The sequence below is a fragment of the Nomascus leucogenys genome, chromosome 16, assembly GCF_006542625.1.
Source record: "Nomascus leucogenys isolate Asia chromosome 16, Asia_NLE_v1, whole genome shotgun sequence".
Taxonomy (NCBI): domain Eukaryota; kingdom Metazoa; phylum Chordata; class Mammalia; order Primates; family Hylobatidae; genus Nomascus; species Nomascus leucogenys.
In genome coordinates this window covers 93,126,778-93,146,114 of record NC_044396.1, presented here as the reverse complement: position 1 = coordinate 93,146,114, position 19,337 = coordinate 93,126,778, and the positions used below count along the sequence as shown (strand labels likewise).

Below are 19,337 nucleotides of genomic sequence, written 5' to 3'. Positions count from 1 at the left end.
GTATTTCGCCCCTTCTAGTTCTGATCACACAGCAACGGGCAATGAAAAAGAAAGAAGCATGAAAATGAACACATTTTCAAGTTAAATATGTGTTTGCATTAATGTCTAGCAGGAGGATATCTGCTGCCAATCACACTATGAAAGGTCAATTGCTGAATAAACACACATAACGTCGACCAGGAGGCGGAGAAAACACCTCCTTTCTTCCTGTCTTCCAAGGGCATCTGTCTGGCGACCGCCCATTCATTTCAGCTAACAAAAGGTGGAAATAACCATCTACATTTTACAGAAGAGGAAACTAGAGATTAGTGAAAATGCTGTTCACCTTCAAGTAATGAAGATCATCAGTTAGTAAATAAAAGGGGACCATGTCCAGGCTTATCATTCTGTCACTTCCTGGGCGCTGGTGACAGACATTCAACAAACATGCGTATGCTCAATTCACCTGCTCATTGGCTACGACCAAGTCACCTCTCTGTTGTCAAAGATATTTTATGTCTATGGCAATAAAGTGTAGGCTAGACCCAAACTATGTCCAAAAGCCAGTTATATTTTAACAAGTAAACCACTAAAGTGCTGGGATTTGAATTACGAGTCATTGATTTGAACAGTAAGGTTCCTGCTCACTCTCCACGGGGCCCGTCCCTCTGGTCAAGGCAGAAGGTCTCAAATGACTGTGCTTTGCAAGAAGCAAGAACAGCACCAATTCAGCGATTGGTGAATCATGGCTCATTCTCCAGCACGATGACACAAAAGGGAACTGTTGTTAACTGCTTTCTCCTCGGCCTTTAATCAAACAAGTACAAATTCTCAGACTGTAACTTTATGAGACTCAAAAGAAACGGCTCCGTGCACAAGTGCCCACTGGGACTGACCATGTCTGAACTTGGGCTACAGCCCCCGATGTCACAAAAGCATCCTTTGATAACGAGAGCCCACTGGGTTCTACACGATGTCTTTCTGATTTTTCAAAAGTTCTTTAAGTCCTCAGCCTTTCTACTCACTATCAGCAGGGAGACAGTTGCAGATTCTACAAAACAAGATGACAGAGTCTTGCTCTGTCACCTAGGCTGGAGTGTGGTGGTGCAATCACAGCTCCTGCAGCCTTGAACTCCTAGGCTCAAGCCATCCTCCTGCCTCAGCCTCCCCAGTAGCTGGGACTACAGGCACACACCACCATGCCCAACTAGTTTTTAAATTGTTTTTTAGAGACAGGGTGTTGCTATGTTTCCCAGGCTTGTCTCAAACCCCTGGGCTCAAGCAGTCCTCCCATCTTAGCCTCCCAATATGCTGGGATTACAGATGTGAGCCACCACACCCAGCCAAGGTCATCTTTAAAATGTCAATAAAACTCATCGGAACAAACAGCAGCCTCCTAATATTCTCAGCTAGGAAAAGAGTTTTCCTACTATATGCCTTTTTGTGAAAAACTAAACAAAATGAAAATCCTGCACATCAACCTTACTTCCAAAAGTGTGGCTTTATCCCTTCCCTACCACGCCATTACCGTATGTTACCAGTCACTGAGACGAGCGCCTGCTGCCACACCCCCCTGCCCACTGCCCCCAGCCTTAAGCAACAGCCTAAGAGGCACAGAGTACTGCCCCTCCTACCGCCCCCAGTGCCCGGTCCCCCCGCTCACCAGGAGAGGAACAGAGAGCTGTCCCCCCACCACCCTCCAGCCCCCTGGTCCCTTAGCTCACTCGGAGAGGCATAGAGAGCTGCCCCCCATGACCCCTGGCCCCCAGTGCCCCAGCTCACCAGGAGAGGCAGTCCTTGAGGGAGTTGTAATAGGGGAACCTGGAGACCACGCACACCGCGAAGGGCACGAAGAGGCCAAAACGGGACGACTCCCAGGGCGTTTTGTCATTGTAGAAAAAGTACTCATCCTACATGAAAAGCAACAGCAACATGGTCACCTCCCCACCTTGGCAATTCCAGTATCTGTTTCCAACTGGGTCACATTTCAGCACAGAGCAAGCTGAGAGTCCACCATCCCCACCCCTGCAAAGCGTCCAAGCCAGCACCGGCCCTCCGGTCGACGTCTACGGGGTCCCTATTTGGTGCTTGCACCATCTGAGGTGCTAAGGCTACAAAGAGAGCAAGATGCATTCCTGCCCCAGAGAAGCTGATAGCCTTGAGATAAGAAGGAACACACGATTAGAACACAGTAAGACCCAAGACACACAAAGAACTCTGCTTCACAAGGGGAGAAAATGCAGGAGCCACACACAAGAAGCGGCACCCGCACGTGCCCAGGAGGACAGAGCAGGAGAGGCCTCAGCCTGTGTGGGAGCCACAGCCGCAGGGTTCTAGAAGACCCAGCACACTGTGGGACTTACAAGTGGCAAAGTATTTGGGGCTCACCAACTGGGCCCTGGGGAAGTGTTGTCAGTTTGGGGTTTTTTGTAGGGATGGAAGGGCATGATGATAGCTTCAGTGTGAGAACTTGCTGAATTTAGGGTACTTATAAGATATCCAGGTGAAGGGAGATATCAGGAAACAGCTACATCATTTGTCTATCTAGCAAAATTTAATAAATATCCACTTTTCTAGGGTCAGTATGCTCAAGTTCCAACCCTGCCTGCTGTGTCATCTCAGGCAGGTCTTTTAACCTCCCTCTGCCACCATTTCCTCATCTGTCATTTCCCAACCTCATTCGTTGTGGTTAGGATTAAATGAATGACTACACAAAGTGCTTACGTCATGCCTGGGGCTGAGCTGCTCACATGCGTGCGCGGCTGCCGCTGCTCTTGTTACAGTAGCCCAGGAGGAGCTGGAGCTACCCAGACACAATATGGTTCCCACCCTCAAGTCACGTAGTGTCAGTGGAAAGGCAGAGGAGAGTGTATGAGAGGGGCTGGGGCTGTGTTATCAACAGAACGATAGTTGGGGGCTGGGCATGTAGCTCACACCTGTCATCCCAACACTTTTGGAGGCTGAGGCAGGATTCCAGTAGTTCAAGATCAGCATGGGCAACATAGCAAGACCTCATCTCTACAAAAAATAAGAAAAATTAGCTGGGCATGGTGGTGCACACCTGTGGTCCCAGCTACTCAGGAGGCTGAGGTGAGAGAATCACTTGAGCTAGCCCTGGAGTTCAAGGCTGCAGTGAGCCATGATCACACCGCTGCACTAAAGCCTGGGCGACACGGCGAGACTGTCTCAAAATAAAAAAGAAAAAAACGATAGATACAGCGGTCATCCGGATACATGGTGAAGAGGGAGAGATGAGCGCTGTGGGGCCCGGGGACGCCCTGAAACTACACAGCTGCTGGGAGGGCAGAAGCGGGGCCAGGCCTGCCCACACCAGGCCGGCACAGTGGGCACAGTGGCATCTGCTGTACTCATGCAAACCAGAGGGACTGCTCCTTTTTTTAACATGTATTATATTTAATGATAATGAAAATAACATGCGCATTGCTCCTGGTAAGTGTTATTTCACGAGCAAACTCCCAAGGTGCTTTTCTGAAAGATCCAACATTGTGGATCCTTTCTCAACTGGAACACTGGCTATGTGGAGGGGCAGGATTCTCCACCTTCCTCTCATCCCTCCATTAACATAACCCCGGAAGAAAGGTCGGGCGCTGCTGGCAGCCAGGTCACAGAGGCGGACGTTGGACCCCTGCATGCACCGCCCGAGATCTGACCTTGGTTCGGCTCTTGGCACACCGTGAAAATGACCTCTCCCAGAAACATAAGATTATGCATTCAGAGCATTAAGTAGTACGTTTTGCTCCTGCATATTCATTAAGAACATCCGAGCCTGTCTGTGCTGCCCCATGAGCTTACAGGGACAGAATCCATGTGATTGTACCTCACGCCTCCCAACACTCAATGTCACATGTGTAAGCACACTTCTACCAACAAAGAAAACACGTGCCCCGGGCTCCGAGGGAATCCAGGCCAGCCACTTCTCTCGACTGCATGGAACTCACAGACTTCCCTTCATGGCACCAGGGCACCTAAACTAAGGCTCTGGCTCACTTTTGGCTTCAGGAAACCCTCTGGACATGTGCAACTGGTCACCCTACACTTTTGGATACATCACTTCCCCTACAAGTTCCCCAAAGGCCCGCTGATTCACACACACGGCGCCCTACCCAGACAACACTCCCAATATGTGTGGCAGATGTAATGTGCTGTAAAGTCTAAATGCCAGTCACTCACACCAAAGACAAAAGGTGGAAACAACCCACAGGTCCACTGACGGATACATGGAGAAATAAAATGTGGTCCATCCAAACGATGGAATGTCACTCAGCCATAAAAGTCCACGGGGCACTGACACATGCACCCATGCACATGAACATCAAAACATGCTGAGGGAAAGAAGCCAGACAAGCAGGCCACGTGCTGTATGAGTCCACTTACACGAGGTGTCCAGAATAGATACATCCAGAGACAGAAAGGGGATTAGCCGCCGGGCACAGCACTCACGCCTGTAATCCCAGCACTTTGGGAGGCCGAGGTGGGTGGATCACCTGAGGTCAGGAGTTCGAAACCAGCCTGGCCAACATGGTGAAACTCCGTCTCTACTAAAAACACAAAAATCAGCTGGGCATGGTGGCGGGCACCTGTAATCCCAGCTACTCGGGAGGCTGAGGCAGGAGAACCACTTGAACCCAGGAGGCGGAGGTTGCAGTGAGCCAAGATGGTGCCACTGCACTCCAGCCTGGGCAACAGAGCAAGACTACATCTCAAAAAAAAAAAAAAAAGCAAGCAGATTAGCCATCACCAGGCAGGAAGGAGAAGCGGGACTGAAGGCTTAATGGTATGGGGTTTTCAGGGATGATGAAAACGTTTGGACCTACACATTGGTGGTGGTTGCACAATGCTGTGAATGTACTTAATGTTATGGAACTGCACACTTTAAAATGGTTACAATGGTGAATGTTGTGTTATGTGTATTTCACCATAATAAAAAATCTAAACCCAATTTCAGAGGGGAGTAACGGGAACCACCTACACGCAGGGGCCGGTAGTACTGGGCCACCACGCCGTAGGTCCTATTCCCGCAGACGTCGGTCAGCACCAGGAAGTGGACGCAATCCTCCTGGGGTTCAGTGGCCACGCACACACCCCCTGCAGGCAGAAAGAGACAGAGAAGAATCCTGTTCTTGCCATGTGGCCTGGGTTACCCACGAGCTGATTTCTTTGAGGACACACCACACCTTTCCAGTTATCAGTGGCGGCACCTTCAAGTCCAAGGCAAGTTCATTCTTCCGATCACGCCTCCAGCCGTCTATCCTCCCTGAGTCCCTCCCCGAGTCCCTCCCCACGCAGCAATTTCTTTACAAGCTCTCAAGCACCTGCTAGCCAGTGGCAGTGCTTGCTGGGCGCAGCCGCCCATCTGGCGCCTGTCCCAGGTTTATAATCCCCGTGATCAGGAAATAGCACCAAGTTCTGAGGTGGGTGCTTATGCTAGGTGCTTCGTCTGAGTTTCCTACCTCGGCCATTTTAACATTCCTGAAGACCACCGGAAAAATAATGCCCCAAAACACAAGCTCACCTCTTAACTGGAACTGGTGAGCCTGGGGACTAAGTGCAGGCCTGTGCTTCTTGCCCCAGTGAAACGGAAAACGGGCGGTGGGAGGGGGAGGCTCAGGCACGCTGCGGGTGGAACCGCTGCAGATGAACTGGGTGTATTTTTAACCCATCTGCCAACCATTGCAAGACTTCATTTTAAGTCAAAGGGGAAAAGCACTGAATGCACCAGGAACAAATGGTTTTACCCGGCAGTCCACACAGCCTCCCTTCCAGGACTCAATTCTCCAAAACTCCGGGACTGCACTCAATGATTTACATTTCCTTCAGCTTTAAAATCCCCAAGGTAGGTCGAGCACAGTGGCTCATGCCTGTAATCCCAGCACTTTGGGAGGCCAAGGCAGATGGATCACTTGAGGCCAAGAGTTCAAGACCAGCCTGACCAACATGGTGAAACCCCATTTCTACTAAAGACACAAAAGTTAGCTGGGCGTGATGGTTGGTACCTGTAATCCCAGCTACTTGAGAGGCTGATGCAGAAGAATCACTTGAACCCAGGAGGCAGAGGATTAAGTGAGAGGAGATCGTGCCACTGAACTCCAGCCTGAGCGACAGAGTTACACTCTGTCTCAAAAAAATAAATAAAGAAATAAAAATAAAAAATAAAAAAATCCCCAAGATTAGGAAAACTACATCCCACAAGAGGAGGCAGTGAGGGGTCCCTGGCTCTGCTGCTCGTGCCACTTCCCTCTGCCTGTGGGTTTCTGGGAAGAGACTACTCTGGGCAGCCGGCAGCAGGAGGTGCCCAGTGGTGCCCACCTCCTAGGCATACCTGGGAAGCACAGCTGGGGCAGGGCGAGGAGGTCCACGCCACCCGGGACGGCGACATCCTCAGGCTCTGGCACTCTGGGGGGCCCCGGGAGGCCCTTCCACTGCTCTGGTCTGGGCTTCTCTCTCTTCTTTCTCAAGGAGCGCCTCCGGGTTTTACCGAGAGTGCCGCAGTTGGCACCGGCCGTTTGAGCATCCTCTTTACTGATAAAAGGAGGCACAAAAACGGACAGGACCTCTGGATCAAGAGGAGGAAGATGTTTGACTCCCTTTTGCTGAGCAACCTAAAAAAGGGAAAAATAAGAGTTACTGCCACAGCCTCAGCTCTTGTTTGAGGGTGTCCTTTCTGTCTGAGCTTCACAGCTTATTTTTCTTCTCCCCTCGGTGCCCACAAACACTAGCGCCTGAGGCTCCTGACGGTAAAGGGCCCTGGGAAGCTTCTTTTAGGAACCTGCCAGGCCCTACGTTCAGGGAAGCCACATAGCCTCGCAGAGCCTGGCTCTTCAGCTGTGGACATGGACAGCAGGACCTCGCCTCCTTCCTATAAAGCACTGCCGTCCAGGCTGCGGACTGGGATCCACAGACCTGAGTTCAAGTCCTGGCTGTGCCTCCACCTCCTGGCAGCAAGCTTCTTTGTACCTCCAAGCTTCCCTTTAAGGGGCGACTACAGGGAATAAGGGAGACAATGTGGGTCCGGTACTCAGCCCAGCGGGGCTGCCAGGAGCCCACAGATATATTGTCCCGCCCTCCCTGGGTGGCGGCAGGCTCTGTATACTGTCAAACCCTGAGCACGCACATTTACCAGGGCCATGCCCTCCACACCCCCACGCAGGCCAGTGCTGCCTCCTTTCTACCACATGATCTGGGAGGATGCAAGGAGTGAGAAACAGCACTGGTGGGTACAGATGAGACACGTGCCCTTCCTCGGCTGACCAAACAGTCCCTCAAATCAATAAAAGGGGGGCATTTGGCCTGAATTCTTCTCAACTTTAACTTGGCATAATTTTTGTTTTTGCCTTTTTTCTTCCCATTCTTTCCTAAAATAATACAAAGCACATGGGCCGTCCCTTCGATCTCTCTTCCATGTTACTACTATGCCCAATACAGCTCCTAGTACAGAGCTAGGACTAAACAAGTACTGCTGCCCAGCTGATTTCAGATCTTTCCAAGGTGGACATGCTGCAGTCTGCGAGTGAGAAGGAAGTGGTTCTGGTACTCAACTAGCCTGAAACAGCAAAACCTGAAGCAAGAGGCCCTGGGTACCCAAGGCATCGAGAGACAGGAGGTGGCCAAGGGCAGGCAGTCAGGGTCTTTAAGGGACTCTAGAAAAGGCAGCATCACCGGGCGCGGTGGCTCACGCCTGTGATCCCAGCACTTTGGGAGGCCAAAGCGGGAGGACTGCTTGAGCCCAGGAGTTCAAGGCCAGCCTGGGCAACAAAATGAGACCTCATCTCTACAAAAAATAAAAAAATTAGCCAGGCATGGTGGCACATGCCTGTGGTCCCAGCTACACGGGAGGCTAAGGCAGGAGGATCGCCTGAGCCCAGGAGGTTGAGGCTGCAGTGAGCTGTGATCACACCACTGCACTCCGGCCTGGGTGAAAGAGCAAGACCTGGTCTCAAAAAGAAAGAAAGAAAGAGCTGGGCACGGTGGCTCATGCCTGTAATCCCAGCACTTTGGGAGGCCAAGGCGGGCGGATCACCAGGTCAGGAGACCGAGACCATCCTGGCTAACACAGTGAAACCCTGTCTCTACTAAAAATACAAAAAAATTAGCCGGGGGTGGTGGCACGTGCCTGCAGTCCCACTTACTCGGGAGGCTGAAGCAGGAGAATGGCATAAACCCAGGAGGTGGAGCTTGCAGTGAGCCAAGATCGCACCACTGCAGTCCAGCCTGGGCGACACAGCAAGACTCCATCAAGAAAGAAAGAAAGAAAAGAAAGAAACAGAGAAACAGAGAAAAAGAGAGAGAGAGAGAAAGAGAGAGAGAGAGACAGAGAGAGAGAGAGAGAGAGAGAGAGACAAAGAAAGAAAGAAAAAGAAAGAAAGAAAAGAAAAGAAAGGAAGAAAGGAAGAAAGGAAAAAAAGGAGATAGCACCACCATCCAGAGAAATGGGACCTTGGCTGATAGAAAAGGCACAGCCAACACTCAACATTCTAATAAGATGCAGCAGTGACAAAAGGGGAGTCTTACGCTGGAAGAAATTTCATCAATGGCAGCAGTTTCCATCAGTAAAGCACACTCTGATCTCTATATGACGATTTGCAGACTACATCACTCAAATTCGGTCAATAATTGCTTTACATTTGGAGAAAAAATGTATCAGTAGGAACCAGGACAAAACATGGGAAATCCAGCCTGGTGCGGTGGCTCACGCCTGTAATCCCAGCACTTTGGGAGGCCGAGGTGGGCGGATCACGAGGTCGGGAGATCGATACCATGGTGAAACCTTGTCTCTACTAAAAATACAAAAAATTAGCCGGGCGTGGTGGCGGGCACCTGTAATCCCAGCTACTCGGAGAGGCTGAGGCAGGAGAATGGCGTGAACCCGGGAGGCGGAGCTTGCAGTGAGCCGAGATTGCGCCACTGCACTCCAGCCTGGGCAACAGAGCGAGATTCTGTCTCAAAAAAATAAAATACAATACAATAAAAAACATGGGAAATCCATATTATTGTATAATTTAAAAGCTCTAGTGTAGCATGCATGAAAAGTCCATTTCCTCAATTACATGTCACTTTCTCTAAAACTTTCCTATCAGAATTGGACAGTTCTGACCTAACTAACAAGGCATATTCAAGGCAGCACATGAGATGAGTGAGCAGCCCTCCTCCTGGATCCTGGAACTGTCTTGATCCTGCCTCCCTTCTGGTTTCCCTTGGTCTGATGGCTCCTCTCTTCTCAGTCCTGCTCACAGGATGCAACTCCCAGGCCTGGGTCCTTCACACCGTCCTCCTGGAGGACCTCAGCACTCACAGCACAGACCTAAACGGTCAGCCCAGAGTCCTACTCCCGGCCCACACCTCTTTCCAGTCCCAGGCTTCCCCTGACTGCCTCCTACCACCCCCGCTGCACCTCTGGGGTCCCTTAAACTTACGGTCTCAAAAATTAAGCTTCTGCTAGTTTCCAAAAAGCCTGATCTCCCACCTGTGTTCTCCCCTGCAACAAACACAGTGCAGTTCGGGTCTTCAGAGCCGGTACTCCAGCCCCTCGGGCCCCACCCCCATCATGCCCCACCTGCAGACCCACACCTCAGCCACTGGTCCTGGAGAGCCTCCCCATCAGCTCGCTGCCGCCCTGCTGCACCGTGTTTCCACGACCCATGGCTCCGGGCAGGTAGCAAGTCACCAGAAGCAAAGCCTTGCCTCCAAGGAGGCAGTCAGAAGAAGGAGGAAGATGCTGCCCCCACCCAGCCCAGGGCTCCCCACTAGCATCTGTGTCCACTCTCCCAAAGAGGGATGTCCCTGTCTGACCGCAAACCAGATACTTTGTAGCCCCAACCCAGCTCTGAAGCATCACAGCCCCATTCCCACATTGAAGAAAGCAAAGGAAGAGTGTTAGTTTCGCCACATCATGATACTGTATCTTCCCATGTGTCTTACCTGGGCATGAGTCATAGGACAGTGCACCCCCGAGCAGCAGGCCAGCTCACTCCCTAAGCCAGGATGTCCCCAAAGCCAAGCACAACTAAACCCCCTGGGGTTCACAGAACACACAGCACCTCTGCAATGACCCTGCTCTTCCATGGGCTCAGGCCCCAGCCCCTCACTGCTCCACCTGCGCAGGGGCAGACCCTCCACCCCCCACACTCGCTGGGGAAGGTCTTTGCCACCCTGCAGCCAGGACCACAGGCTCCTCCAGGCCTCCACCTCCCGGCTCATCACCCCCTGGAGCATCTCGGCCCTGCCCAGCAGTATTCTACCACCTTCCATTTGAGGGGGTGCGGTGGAGCAGAGATTGTGTCGCATTCCTCTCTGTCCCATTTAGCAGAGAAGATGACTGAGGCGATACCGTTCCTCATTCACACTCCTGGCACCTGGTGATCTCTTAGAGGCACGCTCAGCCTGGACTGAACATTGGTGATCACACTAGACTCAACACCCCACCTGTCATTTCTCTAGTTAGCTCTAGTCACTTACGATGATGTGCCCCAGATCCGATCAACTTGGCATTCAGTAGTTCACCATACACCTGTTTTTTCTCAGAATGAAATCTCTGTTGTCTTTTCTGAATGGACAAGCAATACAATCTTATTTTTAAAAATAACAATATAGAAGTCAGGCACAGTGGCTCACACCTGTAATCCCAGCACTTTGGGAGGCTGAGGCGGGCAGATCACCTGAGGTCGAGAGTTCAAGACTAGCCTGACCAACATGGAGAAACCCCCTCTCTACTAAAAATACAAAATTAGCCAGGCATAGTGGTACATGCCTGTAATCCCAGCTACTCGGCAGGCTCAGACAGGAGGATCGCTTGAACCTGGGAGGCGGAGGTTGCAGTGAGCCAAGATCGCACCATTGCACTCCAGCCTGGGCAACAAGCGTGAAACTCCGTCCCCACCCCCACACATAAAAAAATAACAATATAGAAATAATAAAGGAGCTAATAGAAAGGCACAACCCTCCCATAATTCCATGACACACTTTGCACAGGGTGGATACATCCTTCCCATTTTATGCATTTTTCTGCAGTTTATACATTTTAATGCATGTATAAATGTATAATTTTGTTTCATAAATGTAGTCATCCTACGTAACAGGTTCCATTAGCTGTTTTAACTACTCCATGTGGCTGACCTCCCTGTTCACAGCTGTGCAGTATCACAATATCACAGCATGTGTCAACTCAGTCATGTATCGACCCAGCCTCCTCCCGAGAGATGTGTGGGTGGCTCTCAAGTCTTCACCATACTGAACAGAGCAGTGACATACACTTGCACGCACCCAGTTCTTTCCCTAGAATAAATTCCTAAAAATGGAAGTCTTGGCACAAGAGTGCTCCGAGGTTACTTGGTGATGATACAGGTTGTGGCTGCCCTGAACCACCAGACCCCGCCACCACTGAGATGCTAGTCACCTCTGCCAGTCTGCCGCAGGAGGTGAGGTCATTTCCCGTTCTTCTGTCCTGGGTGCTGACTTATTAAACCCCTACCCAATAACCATCATTTTGGTTTTTAAAACTGCTAATTAAAAAGTAAAAACCAGAACACTCTAATTTACTTGAGTCACAGGTTAATTTCTAAGTTAAAGTACATAGTGGAATTCATCTTCACTGTAGGATCGGCCATTATTAAGGGAATAAAACAGAAATTAATAGATTTTTTTATTGCTCTCCAACTGTTTAGTTAGAATTAAATGAAATTTAAAATCCAGTTTCTTAGCTCACTGGCCACACTACAAGCTCAGTGACCACATGTGGCCAGTGGCTATTGTATCGCATGGTGCAAAGAGAGGACACAAACTGCCATCACCCAGGAAGGCCAGCTGGCCAGTGCTGCTCTGACACTGAAAGTCAGGATGATGTCCACTAAAAGCCATAAAAATGGAGCTTCACACGCCAGAATTATGCGGGTGACCTGCACTACGGAAGGCACTCAGAACACTTTCTACTCCTGTGTGATGGATTTATGATGGATCCTGTCACACCTATGTCTAGTCTCCATAGCAACCAATAATGGGGTTGGGGGGGCTCTATAGTAAAGGGGTGGAGGGGAATGTAACTAACCACAGTAACTAACATCGGCCTGCATTCTCAAAGTCTCAGTCACCGTTCCCAAAAAAACAAACACTATTCCCCCTTCTAGGAAATGAAACAAAAGGGCCCTCCACTATCCAACACGAAGCTGGATATTCCTCATACCTCTGGACCTCTGTTTTCCTGTGTCATCAAGAAGGAATCTCTGGGCCACAGAGAAATGGGGATTTGTAAAAGTCAAGGTAAAAATTATTTAAAAGTGGCCAGGCGCGGTGGCTCACACCTGTAATCCCAGCACTTTGGGAGGCCGAGGCGGGCGGATCGTGAGGTCAGGAGTTTGAGACCAGCCTAACCAACGTGGTGAAACCCTGTCTCTACTAAAAATACAAAAATTAGCTGGGCGTGATGGCACACGCCTGTAATCCCAGCTACTTAGGAGGCAGGAGAATTGCTTGAACTCAGGAGGCGGAGATTGCAGTTAGCCAAGAATGAACCACGGCAGTCCATCCTGGGCAACAGAGCAAGACTCTGTCTCAAAAAAAAAAAAAAAAAAAAAATTATTTAAAAGCCTTGGACATTCAAAATAGAACTGCCAAAAAAAAATCTAAATAAATAAAATCATATGTTTGGTTAACTATAACATTAATGTTGACCTTAAAAGTAGGATGGCTCCAAGAAATGGAATCCATCCCCTAATGCTCCTTATTTTCTTAGTCCTTCACCATTTTTCTCTCCACCCTTTGCCAAACCCCTAACAGAATCAAAAGACAGAGTAAAAAGGACAAAGTTAAACATGCACGGTAGCAGACTGTCCGTACTCTCACTTCACCTGGGAACATGAAAATGCTGCAGCGTGTTTAGTTCAGGAATGCACCATTGGCCAGGCGCAGTGGCTCACGCCTGTAATCCCAGCACTTTGGGAGGCTGAGGCGGGAAGATCACTTGAGCTCAGGAATTGGAGATGAGTCTGGGCAACACAGTGAAACCTCCTCTCTGTTATTAAAATAATAATAATAATAAAGAAATTGAAAAAAAGAAAGCACCACTGCAAATATTCCAGTTGATTCACCCTGCTCTCAAAAGACATGTCTCATGCCAAGCAACTAATACCCATTGCTGCAACTGCCCCGGAGGAAAGACGTCCAGCGGCTGAGGAGGCCACAGCGGCAACTAGGTCATTTCCTACTCGAAGAAAACGGAGGCGATGCTATCTGGCAAATTCGAGGTAGGGAGCCAAATCAGTCGATGACGTTGTGAGGAGGCAGAGGTCAAACGGGATCTACTGACATGACAGGGCGTTGAAGGGAAGGAAAGGTTGAGGGAAACGCGGAAACTATTTCCATAGGAGAATGCTTTTTCACTGAAGTCGAAACTGGCTTTGTACTGACGCCTAGCAGGGGAAACTCCCCGGACACTCAGACATTCATCTGGTTACTTGCAGGCACATTCGCCTTTCCTGGCGACACCCTCTGCCCTGCAGTCTTCATTTTCCCTGGATAGCTCGGCGTCATTTAAATACTCAGAAGCCTCTCTGCCTTTCAATGCTGTTGTCTGCAAAGAGATGAACGGACCTGTGCGGACGGCTGGCCAGTGACGCCGGGATCTCCAGGTAACATGACCCAGTCACGATGTCACAGACAGGCGGACCAGGAGGAAACCAGAGCCACAGATAGATTCCAGGGAAAGCCAGCGTTACAGAATTAAGAAAAGCTGGGAAAGAAAAAGGAAAACGAGAATTTCCAAAACTGCCGCTTTCCCAGCAGAAGGGAGATGAAGTTGTCACTTTGGCTGCGAGGGTGCAGAGATGGAGGAAGGGCTGGGGGTGGGGGTGGTACTGCAAGTGAGAAAAATAGCTATAGGCTTCATCGCAAAGGGGTTCATGCAGAATACGCGAGGCCGGCAGCTAACTCTAAGACTTGCTCTCTGGTTATTCTGTGCCTGGTGCAAAACCCACTACTCAGGAGACAACACATCCCAGCATAAAGAATGAAATCATTTCAGCAGCGAGGGCTGGGCCCGCTAGACCGTGAGGCTCCGGCGGCTTCCGCCGGTTGTCTGGTGCACCCCACCTTCAGCACCTGCCCAAGATGGGGGCGACTGAAGAGAGAGGCCCCAGAGACGCTCCGAGGGGCGGCACCCCCAGATTCCCGGCCGGCAGACCAAGTTCGCAGCTCTCAAAACACATGTCTCACACCAAGGGCCCCGGGCGGGGAGAGGAGGGGAGAAGAGGGGAGGGGAGCAGGGCGCTGCTCCAGGGCACCTGCCTGAGCTCGGGCGCGGTCCCCGGCCACAGGCGCGCGGGGTCACCGCCGGGGGACCGGGACTCAGCCCTCGGAAAGTCCGCGCCAACCCGTGGGGCACCCGGGCGCCCGCTCTCCGACTGCTGCCCCGGCTGCCGCCTCGCGGCCCACGTCCGCCTCAGTTTCCCCCCCCTTACCTGCTCGAGGTCTCGGAGGCTGTCCCGGGAGGCGCCCAGCAGCGCGCACAGCTCCAGCAGCCCCGAGGGCAGCGACAAGTGCGGCGATGCGGCCTCTGCCATGGCTGCCCGCCGCCCGCTGCGGGTATCGCACCCGGGCGCCTCAGCCGCGCAGCCGCCCGCAGACCCCTGGGGACCCGCCGAGCCGCCTGGGGGCCGGGTGCGCGGCGAGCGCCGTCTGCGGGGCGGGGCTGGAGGCGGGGCCTGGAGGAGCGGATCCCGCGGGGGAGACAGAGTTTGGGGGCGGGGCTTGACTGGGCGGGGAGGTCCTGGGCGGGGAGGTTCTGGGCGGGGCCTGGAGTGACGGGCCCTGGAGTGACGGGCCCGGCCCTAGGGACCAGGGCTTAGGGGCGGGGCCAGTCCTGGGGCGGGTGCTGCTGGAGACCCGCGCGCGGTCGTCATTTCCTAACCCGCCTGCGGGCCCTGGCGCGTGCGCGGCGTCTGAGCACGCGGCCCCTTCCTTGGGCCCCGCCCAGCCCCGCCGGCCGCCCACTCCCTGGGGAATCGAGGGAGGAACGGGCGGGGTCCTCAGGTGCCCGGCGACGTCATGCAGCCCCCAAGGCTCCAGGACTCAAAGGGTCCCCTGATCTGGCAGTCCCTGGACCCACCCTGGAGAGCGTGGGGGGACAAAGGCCGGACGCGCCTCCCGCTGCCGCCTCCAGGAAGCCATCCCTTGCCAGGACAGTGGAGTTGGCCGGGTGTGGACAGCAGGAAGGGCCGGCGTGAAGGGGGGGTGGAAAGATCCACTCCTGGTTAATAACTCTGCGGGGTTAACCTAGGGCCGGCCATGTCCAGTACGGACTTGAGTAAAATTCAGCAGGAAAGGGAGCAGGGTGGGCGCCGCTAGAGGGAGGCTTCAGGACTGAGGGTCAGAGGCCCAAGGCCTGGCAGGGCCCTTCCCTGGTCAGCTCCAGGCTTGGCCTGATGCCCAGTGGGCCACGGGCCTCTTCCAGCCTCAGGCTGACCCCAGAGAAAGAGGGCAGCCCACAAGCCCAGGAGACCGGCTTGCTGCCTGGTCATTGCTGCAGAGCCTGGAGGGGGCCAGGGCTCAGTCCCGGCTGACCGTCCCCTCCCTTGATCCTGCCATAGCCATCTGTGTAACCCAGGGGAAATTATTCCAAAGGGACTTCCACTTCTGATAATCTATGATTCTATTTTTAAAAAAACAAAACTCTAAAATGCTTAATGTCAAACATCTGTCATCAGCTGAAGAGGAAAAGGAACAGTAGGTACAAAGCAAGGCAACATCAGAAAGGGGAGCCCTGAGGAATTTCTCCCTCCTTCCCCCAGCCAGGTGAGGCTGTGACTGCAGCCTGACTCACGGGTTTTATTTCACTTATTAACCTAAAGATGGTGAGGATCCGCTGGTTCTCCCCCAGGCCTGGAGGCTGCCTACCATCGGTGGCTCTCATCGGTGAGCTGAGGCCACAGTTGTTAATAGTCTCTGACCTCAAAAGAAAGACCGATTTCATGCACAATTGCCTGTCTCTCTCGACGGTGGCCTCGGTTTTTTTGTTGTTGTTTTTCTGTTTGTTTTTGAGACAGAGTTTTGGTCTTGTAGCCCAGGCTGGAGTGCAATGGTGTGATCTCAGCTTACTGCAACCTCTGCCTCCCGGGTTCAAGCGATTCTCCTGCCTCAGCCTCCAGAGTAGCTGGGATTACAGGCGCCCACCACCACACCTGGCTACTTTTTATATTTTTAGTAGAGACGGGGTTTCACCATGTTGGCCAAGCTGGTCTCAAACTCCTGACCTTAGGTGATCCACCCACCTTGGCCTCCCAAAGTGCTGGGATTACAGGCGTGAGCCACCACACCCAGCCTCAGTGGCCTCATTTTTAGCAGCTTCTGCAAAGCGCACAGCCTGAGTCCGTCGCCTAGAGTCCCCAGCATGCAGGAGAGAGGCTCTCAACCCGGGCTGGAGTCATGAGCCACTCCCTGAGGGCGCACAGGGCCTGGGTCTGACTCCTGTGTGTTGCTGTGTGACAGGTGAGCTCAACAGCCCTAAGCCGTGACTTCCTGAGGGGCAGTGGTCAAGATCCAAGGGAGGTAAACACATGGCAGCTCTTGCCACAAGGACCCAGTAAGGCTCAAGCGAGAGCAGGTCTCTGCTGTCCCTTTATCGCCAAGAGGCCAAATGCTTTAAGGAAGAGAGCTCCAGCAGTGCACAGAGCTTGCAGTCCACTCCTTTAGGCCCCCTTTTCCTCCTCCTCAAAACCAGATAATTGGGCCAGATGACCTCTGAGGGGCTCCCAGCTCTGCGCTTTTTAATCCGTTCCCATCTCTCATGCCACAGGTCCTTCCAAAGTGCCTACAGAAAGCTTTGTCCCATCCTTGAAAAATTGCTAATGGGTTTGGAGATACAAGGTGGAGATGACTAGCAATCAAACTCGAAGATGGAAAAGTCACATCGAGGCAGATGAGCAGATGAGGGGACCTAGAGAAGAAGAGAGGTGCATGGAAAGCCCAGCTAGCAGGAACATCTGCCCCAGTAGGCAGCACTGCCCCACATCAGAGTCGAGGAAAGCAAAGCTCGGATTGGATAAAAGAAACCTGCAAACACGGTCGTGCTCACTGCACGTGGGCTCAGAGCACGTTACCCTCCTTCCCTGCATGTTCCTGTGAAACGGGTTTATTGCCCTAACTCTCAGGGACACTGTGAAGATCAAACGAGAAAATAGAAATAAACATAACTTATAAACCATAAAGTACTGATACCAAAAGAGGGGTGAGCACAGCATTGTGAATGTGCTGATACTAAATGGTTTACTTTAAGATGATTTTATGGTGTGTGAATTTCGCTTGAATAAATTTTTTTAATGGAGTTCATGGGGACGCTGCAGGATGTCAATAACCTTTGGACATTTTAGCAGCGCTTTAGGTGTTAAAATTATTTTTTAAAAAATACAGGATGAAGGGAAAAGCTTCATGACGTTGGATTTGGCAGTGATTCCTTGGATATGACCCCAAAAGCACAGATGACAAAAGAAAAAATAGTTAAATTGTCTTCATCAAAATTAAAACTTTTGTACATCAAAGAACTCTTTCAAAAGAGTGAAAAAGTCACAGAATAAGAGAAAATGTTTGCCAATCATATACCTGATAAAGAATTAATATTCGGAGCCAGATGCAGTGGCTCATACCTGTAATCCCAGCACTTTGGGAGGCCAAGGCAGGCAGATCACTTGAGGTCAGCAGTTCGAGACAAGCCTGGCCAAAATGGTGAAACCCCAGCTCTACTAAAAATACAAAAACTAGCCAGGCATGGTGGCGGGCACCTGGAATCCCAGCTATTTGGGAGGCTGAGGCAGGAAAATCGCTTGAACTCGGAAGGCAGAGGTTGCAGTGAGCCAAGATCACGCCACTGCACTCCAGCCTGGACGACGAAGTGGGACTCCATCTCAAAAAAAAAAAAAAACAAAAAAAGAGTCACTATTCAGAATATATTAAGAATTCCTACAACTCAACAACAACAAAAAAATCCAACCCAATTAAAAAATAGGCAACAGACCCAAATAGACATTTCTTAGAAGACACACAAATGGCCAATAAGCTCATGAAAAGATGTTTAACATCATTAATCATTAGGGAAATGCAAATCAAAGCTAAAATGAGATACCACGTCACACTCATTAGGTGTTTTTTTTTTAAAAAATAACACAACAACAAAAAATAAGAAATGTGGGCGAGGATGTGAAGAAATTGAAACCCTTGTGGACTGCTGTTGGGGATGTAAAATGGCGCGGCTGCTGCAGAAAACAGTATGGGAGTTCGTCACAAAACTAAACAGAATTGCCAAATGACCCAGCGATCCTACCTCTGACATATACTGGAAAGAACTGAAATAAGGCGCTGGAACAGACACTTGTAACCCATGTCCACAGCTGCACTATTCACAGTGGCCGAAAGGTGGGAGTAACCCGAATATCCATCAGTGGATTAATGGGTAAATAGATTTTCTTTCACTGGCAATAAAAGCTATGTCTGGAGGCCACTCCGTTTCACACAGCTCTCCACACGGGTGAGGGCACAGCTTTCTCGTCTCTTTCCTATGCGGCATCTTCAGAGCCAGCTATGATATGATATGTTGTGATGTGTACATATCGAATATACATGTTTTACATGCAAATGCAACCAGCTTATTGAGGGCTTGATGGGGGATATGGGAGTAGGGGGGAATGGTCTTTTATTTCCTATTTAAAAATCTCAACAACAACAAAACGGGACAGAAGTGCAAGACTTTTAGTGTTCTCTAGAGCAATGTCACTTGTCCCTAGACGAATGGTAGGAGCAGGGCATGTTCATATGTCCTCGAGGTGTGACCGCACGTGGGCGCACAGTAGCCCAAAGCACATCCCAGCCGGGAGCAGTTCCTTTTATGGGGCTGCCTGGGCAGGAGCCAAGGTGCTGGGTTTGAAACAAAAAGGAGTGACTCTGTCCCACACTAAGTAACTCACCAAACCTCACTGACCTCAGTTTTCTTATCTGTAAAAAGAGCAATGCAGGGACCGGCTCAGTGGCTCACGCCTGTAATCCCAGCACTTTGAGAGGCCGAGACAGGTGGATCAACTGAGGTCAAGAGTTCAAGACCAGCCTGGCCAACATGGTGAAGCCCCGTCTCTACTAAAAGTACAAAATTTAGCCGGGCATGGTGGCACATGCCTATAATCCCAGCTACTCAGGAGGCTGAGGCAGGAGAATTGCTTGAACCCAGGGGGCGGAGGTTGCAGTGAGCCAAGATCGCACCACTGCACTCCAGCCTGGGTGACAGAGTGAGACTCCATCTCAAAAAAAAAAAAAAAAATTTTTTTTAAATTTTCAAAAGCAATGCCTGCCTCGCAAGGCTGCTTGGAAAA

General features: G+C 51.1%; 1 protein-coding gene and 1 long non-coding RNA gene across 9 annotated transcripts in view; one reads left to right on the top strand and one right to left on the bottom strand.

Annotated features, from left to right (window-relative positions):
* DENND3 (DENN domain containing 3) overlaps positions 1-14,659 on the bottom strand; it is a 67,183-nt gene extending 52,524 nt beyond the window's left edge. For 4 of the 8 annotated variants that reach the window (XR_004026255.1, XM_030795509.1, XM_030795507.1 and 1 more), the window contains exons 1-4: positions 14,445-14,659; positions 6,320-6,599; positions 4,970-5,085; positions 1,762-1,889 (exon numbers count right to left, since the gene is read on the bottom strand). Coding sequence is in view for 7 of the 8 variants with exons in the window: in XM_030795509.1 (XP_030651369.1) it covers positions 1,762-1,889; positions 4,970-5,085; positions 6,320-6,599; positions 14,445-14,546 (626 nt within the window). In the remaining variant the exon portion in view is untranslated. Of the gene's footprint in view, positions 1-1,761; positions 1,890-4,969; positions 5,086-6,319; positions 6,600-13,578; positions 14,372-14,444 lie in introns of those variants that run through there. The other 4 variants (XM_030795510.1, XM_030795512.1, XM_030795511.1 and 1 more) reach the window with 4 other exon arrangements.
* On the top strand, positions 13,158-17,310 carry LOC105740173. Its single transcript, XR_004026256.1, has 2 exons — positions 13,158-13,616; positions 16,778-17,310. It is a non-coding gene; the product is annotated as an uncharacterized LOC105740173 (long non-coding RNA).
* The last annotated feature ends 2,027 nt before the right edge of the window (positions 17,311-19,337 follow it).